The sequence below is a fragment of the Mandrillus leucophaeus genome, unplaced genomic scaffold (assembly GCF_000951045.1).
Source record: "Mandrillus leucophaeus isolate KB7577 unplaced genomic scaffold, Mleu.le_1.0 Scaffold811, whole genome shotgun sequence".
Lineage (NCBI taxonomy): Eukaryota > Metazoa > Chordata > Mammalia > Primates > Cercopithecidae > Mandrillus > Mandrillus leucophaeus.
Window position 1 is genome coordinate 486,673 of NW_012108820.1, and position 5,974 is coordinate 492,646.

The 5,974-nt window shown below is 38.6% G+C and overlaps 1 protein-coding gene across 2 annotated transcripts in view; it reads left to right on the plus strand.

Annotated features, from left to right (window-relative positions):
• Positions 1–5,974, plus strand: part of USPL1 (ubiquitin specific peptidase like 1) — a 39,537-nt gene that overhangs the window by 24,231 nt on the left and 9,332 nt on the right. For both annotated transcript variants that reach the window (XM_011967825.1, XM_011967824.1), the window contains one exon: positions 2,754–2,879. In XM_011967825.1, coding sequence (XP_011823215.1) covers positions 2,754–2,879 — 126 coding nt within the window. The remainder of the gene's footprint in view (positions 1–2,753; positions 2,880–5,974) is intronic.

Sequence of the window (5,974 nt, forward strand, 5' to 3'; positions counted from 1 at the left end):
AAAAAAAAAAGAAAAAAAAATTACTTAGATATTCGTTATCTAAATATGAAATCTTTTTTAGGTATTTAAGGAGTAGTCAAGGAGAGTTCAGTCTGGGAGGATGCTCCAGGGAATGCAGGCAACAAAGTGTGTGTTTGTTTTTAACTGGTTAGATCTACTAGAACAGGGTAAGGGAGGCCACGGAGTAGACACCATGAGCAAAGCTAACCCTCCTGAGTTGAAAAAAATTATGGACAAGAAGTTATCTTAAAAATAACTGTTGGCCGACGTATCCAAGGAATATCGCAAGGATTTGGTCCCTTTATGCATCCTGAGATAGATGAATGTGTGGAGATGGCAGCTGGTGGGCAACAGAGTGATACTGGCATGGTGGTGATACAGGGAAGTAGTTTGATCATGTTAGAAGCCATGGAACAAAGATATATCATGGCTGCTCTGCAGAAAAATCCGTGTCCCCTCCAAAGGGCCTGTTTTACTCTGATGTAAAAATTGGGTCAGATACATTTTCATATTAAGCTTTTTGTTAAGTAAGCTTTTGTAATAGTCCCCCAAACCCCCACTAGAACAGGGTGAGTATTAACGTTTTATTCATACCTAGGACATAAATAATTTAGTGTAAGCAAGTGAGTATGAGAACACATCTGTTTCCAGTCTTCTATCATTGATTTATATAAATTACCTGGTTTTCTCCTCACAGTAACTCAGTGAGGAAGATCCTAGTGTCCTCATTTGGCAGTTATGGATATGACAGCTTAAAAGGGGTTAGATTGATTCCCAAGATGACACACTGTAAGTGGCAGAGTCAGGAGACACATTTAGGCTTTTCTGGCCTCTAAGACTTTCTTGCTCACTGTACTATACTCCTTAATCACTACCTGGGTTTTAAATAATATAAATAAGCTTGCTGATTAAAATCAGCTTAATTGTAGCTCTTCTGGAATCCATATCTTAGTTGTTTGACAGTTTTCGGTTGAGTATATTCTGTGTGCTAGGAACTCAGGCACTGAAAATAGTGTATCTTTGCCAAATTTACTAATTAGGTAGTGAGATAATACATGAACACATAATAGAGGTCCAGAGAATTCGTAATTAATCTGATCTTTGGGCTGCTTAATGTTAACTTTGAATGCAAGATGTTAAATGCAGTTTAGGGGGATAGATAGCACAAACTGTGAGAGCTCAAGGGAGGGAAGCCACTAGTCGCTTTGGTTTCCTTTTTTGTTTTCTTAAAATAATCTTACTTTGTTCTAAAAATGAAAGTAGTTATAGGGGGAAAGCTAAAATGAAGTGACATTTTCTTAAATATGTTTTAATATGTCATCACTTAAAACTTACTTCCACTTAATCTGAAGGAGAACTATCCAGCAAATTCCTCTGTTTTTGTGAAGCTGTTTTTAGTGCCAGCGTAAGGGCTTTTTACTCAGCTTGGAAAGTATAACCCAGAGGCAGTTAAAAACAGTCTTCCGAGGCAGAGCTCAGGTCTGTTATTTATCACTGCACTCTATGTGTCGCCTTCCCCATCTGTAAAATGGGGATGAGAATGGCACCTGCCTCTGAGAGTTGTTTGGAGGATGAGTGTCCAGTGCCATGCCCTCCTTGCATAGGAAATGTTCAGAAACGTCAGATGTCTTACGGAGAATTAACACTTACTTGCTGGGACAGTCTCCTTTTTATAAACTAAAAAATAGGAGCCTTTACGTAACAATTGTCTTTGAAAATTTAAGAATTTAGCAGAAATACAGTCAGTGCATTTATTGACACCTTTATGTTGCTTTGCTTTTAAAATGTTAACTTCCCTGAGTACTGGTCTGTTTTTAACAGACTGCTTTCTCAGGATTTGTCAGTATTTGCTGTTGTTTAGAAAGGAAGCTTGTATCTCTTAAGTAATATGTAACTGCTCTTTAAATTACAAGTATTTGTATTAAAGTGGATGCAGTTGAGGTTTAGTGTACATCTTTAAAGGTCATCTTTTTTTTTATTATTATACTTTAAGTTCTAGGCTACATGTGCACAACGTGCAGATTTGTTACATGTGTGTACACGTGCCATGTTGGTGTGCTGCACGCATCAGCTCGTCAGCATCTTTTTAGATGGCATTGCTTTCAAATATTCAGACTAAAGTGCAAATTTAGAACTTGTATAACCTATGAACACAAAATTTGTTCACAGTGCTTTTTTTTTTTTTTAAGGATAAAAAAAGTTAAGTTGTATGTATTCCTGATTTTATGTTTGGAAACACCCTTTTTCATTTTTGGTTGTCTGTAATGGCTAGCCAGTTTGAGTTACTTGAGTAAGGGGTGAGCTCTAATAAATTTGACAACCTTAGAACAGTGGTTCTTAACTAAGGGCTAGTTTGTCCCCCTCGGGACATTTGGCAACGTCTGGAGACAACTGGATGCCGTTACTGGCATCTGGTGAGCAGAGGCCAGGGATGATGCTTAACCTCCTACAGTGCACAGGACAGTGCTTCACAGCAAAGACATTCTGGTGAAAAATGTCAGTGGTGTTGTTGAGGAACCCTGTCTTGTTTTCTTGCTTCGTCTCATAGTTGAAAGCTATGGGAAATTAACATGGAGCATCTTCACAGAGCTTCTTTACTAGGGGTAGTAGGGAGGAACATTGTGATATTAACATGATTTGGGGAATTAAGAAAGTATGAATCACGAAAAAGGGGAGGAATACTTTTAGACATTGGTTTAAATTAATGTAAATGCATTTAACATTAATGAATTTATTATGTCATTTTTTTATAGGCATATGAAGAGTCTGGTCACCTTTACAAATGTCATCCCTGAGTGGCACCCACTTAATGCTGCCCATTTTGGTCCATGTAACAATTGCAACAGTAAATCACAAATAAGAAAAATGGTATTGGAAAAGTGAGTTAAAATTGTCTTATAATTTTTAGTACAAAATGAAGGTGGATTTACATTTTTCTTTTTGTAGGATTGAAAATGGTGACAACAATCTACCTTTGTGAAATCTGAGTTAACATATATTTCTGGGTTGCCAACTGCCTCGGCCTATCTGGCCAGTGAGCCCACTGTCCCAGGTGAAGCCACTGAAGAGCCAACGTAGGCTGACTCTCTGGCCCCACTCTCCTAGTGTCTTTCCTTCTTTTTGCCTTTTTTCTCCCTTTAAGGATATCAAGATTCAGTTTTTCTCTCCTCTGCCAAGTGTATGGAGTTTCTAGAATTCTGGGATTTGCTTAATCAGATTTCAAGAACTAAGATGATTCAAAGATGAGCCACAGGCTCATCTTTCTGAATTTCCATCTTCTAGATCTCAGCACACTAATTCCTCGTCATCTTGTAAGCTATCTGGTGGCCTTGGGCAGATATGTTTTCATTATATTTTGCCAGCTTTGCTGTTTGTCCTCAGTTGGGGAGGCTGGTCAGCATTACCTTTTCCAGTGTTACCAGAGCACCATCTCTTTAAACTCACAGGTCATTTCCATCTCAGGCAGTTTGCCTCTCTCTCATTAATGCACTCACACATGTATACAACCTCTTTACTCTTAATTTTCAGTCTAATTGTACATTAAGGAAATGTTTTGAGCTCCAATTTGATGTAATAAAGAACCAGGAACATTAACCTTTATGCCCTTGAATGTGCCAGAAACCCCTCAGAATCTTTCCTAAAGGTTTATTCTCATTGAAGTAATAAATTCTCAGTTCATTAGTGCTCACAGGCTCAGAAGGAAAAAAGGGCAGTGGTCCCCTGTCCCCTCCCCCAGGTATCTACTTTAAACCTTCAAATTAAGGTAGTATTTACTTTGACATTTCAAATTGATGTGCCTATTCTACCATAATGCAGTCTGTTCTCCTTTTATAGTAGTTGAGACTAGGGTTCTCACACCAATACCTGGGCCCCATATCTGTTTAGCCTTTCCCTGTCCTTCCAATGCAATTGCGTATTTGGCTAAGTCAGTACTCGGTGTTTGCATTGTTATTAATATACGTATGTTATTCCCTCTTCAGCCAAGCAGTAGACATAGTTAGGTTTCACTTTTACAATTCTTTGCTTTTCTGGGAATTATTTGCCTTATTTTCATTTATTTTATTATGTACTGAGTTTTTGCCAAATACTTTAAAGACTTATTAATAAATTTCCAATACTCAGATGCTTCACAGTTTTTTACCCCTGTTCCCCTCCCCTTTTTTTCCTGGAAACACTTTCCTGTCACCTTTCACTCTTTGCTGCAGTCTGTGCTGATTCCTCTCTGGGCCTGGGGATAGGGTGCTCTTTATTATGTACACACTTCCAGTCACTATCCTAGTTTTTAGCCCAAGGCCTCATCCCCACATTCTACCACATCTGTTGCCCATAAATATCTAGCCTTTTAGGGGTTCTCTGGGAATAATAAGCTCTTCTTTGTCATCAGCATATGCACTCCACAGTACTCATGTCTTCGCTTTGTCCATTCTGCTGGGTAAGGTGCCACTTCTCTGTTTGCTTTCTGTCCTCTAAATATTTATTGACTTCTTATTTGCTTATTTTCCTTTCTTTGCCCTTTGCAACTCATGTCTTTTTTGCCCCTCACTATTATTTGATAGCATTTGTGTAGGAGGGCGAAGTGGGAAGGAAGAGGAGGTGTCTGTATGTGTCTGAAGATTACAGAAGTCTGTAATCTGCCTTGGCTGCCAGGTGTCAGTTGTGCGATGTAAATGTTGATGATGAGGTGAGGGGAAGAGCAGCAGAGCATGGATGGGGTCTGCCATCCTGCCCTGGACCATGGGCCTGCTTTCGGCTGCTTGGTGTATATGATTTCATCTAGCTGTTCATACCTGCTTTTTCCCATGCTCCAGCACTGAACATAGACTCGTACCATTGTTTTGTTTAATCTGTTAATTGGTTGCCTTGCAGCATATGTATTTTTTAACTATCCAAAAAGTTGCTTTCCTTAAAGATTCACATTCTGATCTGGAAATGGATTCATTAGGTAAAACAGTTTTTTAATGGAAAATGTGTTTTGAGTTCCAGTGGGCCAATTTATGGGTAGAATTTATAATGTGGACATTTTCTGTTTTCTTCAAAAGTAAATTGAACTAGTATATGAAGTTTCACTTAAATTTTAAATAACAAGGTCTTTATATAAGTCCTTTGTGTTTCTTATTTTGAAATTTGTATAACTTGATTTGTTTGTATCTAATCGAATTTAGAAACAAATTTAATACAGTTTTTAGGGATAACCTAAAAGTGATTGGGTTCGTCATGGTATCATATGTAATTAAAACATACAGGATTCTAAAAACTAATTAAGTTCCTTGGACACTTTATCTCAGATAACCCACTTCTCTAATGTCTCCCCACTGGGAAAAGAGTCCATTGATAGATAAATCAGGTGAATTATGCCTAGCGTGCCCAAATCTGCTACTTTTCTTTAAGTAAGTTGTTTAGGAGTTACATTCAGACCATGGTGACATGGAGCACCGAGAACTTAGAATCAGATTTCATTTTACTTGACAAACTCTTCAAAGATTACTGCCACAATCTCTCTGAGTGCAAGGCCATGGCTGCGCTTTGTGGGACAGGGATGCAATGTTTCTCTGCTATCTTTGGGTAGCAGAGGTTAACACAGCTCTCTTGTGCTTTCTTTCTCTCTTTTCTATTTTCTTTTCTTTTCCTGAGGGTAGATCTTTAAATAGGAGGAGTTTAACCACATGTTAGGTAAATGCAAATTGATCTTAGCCTGAAGTCTCTGGTTCACTCTTGGTTCCAGTTTGGTTAATTCCTTTCATTCAATTTTCCAGTGGTTGAGGGAGAACCTAACTTGCTCTCCTCGACTCTGAGCATCATTCTTCATTGACACTTCAGGCATTATGGATAGGAAGAAGTCTGAGAACAAAACCTAGGGATAAAGTTTAGTAGAGATGGGGTTTCACCATGTTGGCCAAGTTGGTCTCGAACTCCTGACCTCAGGTAATCCACCCGCCTTGGCTTCCCACAGTGAGGCTGGAAATAATACACGCTG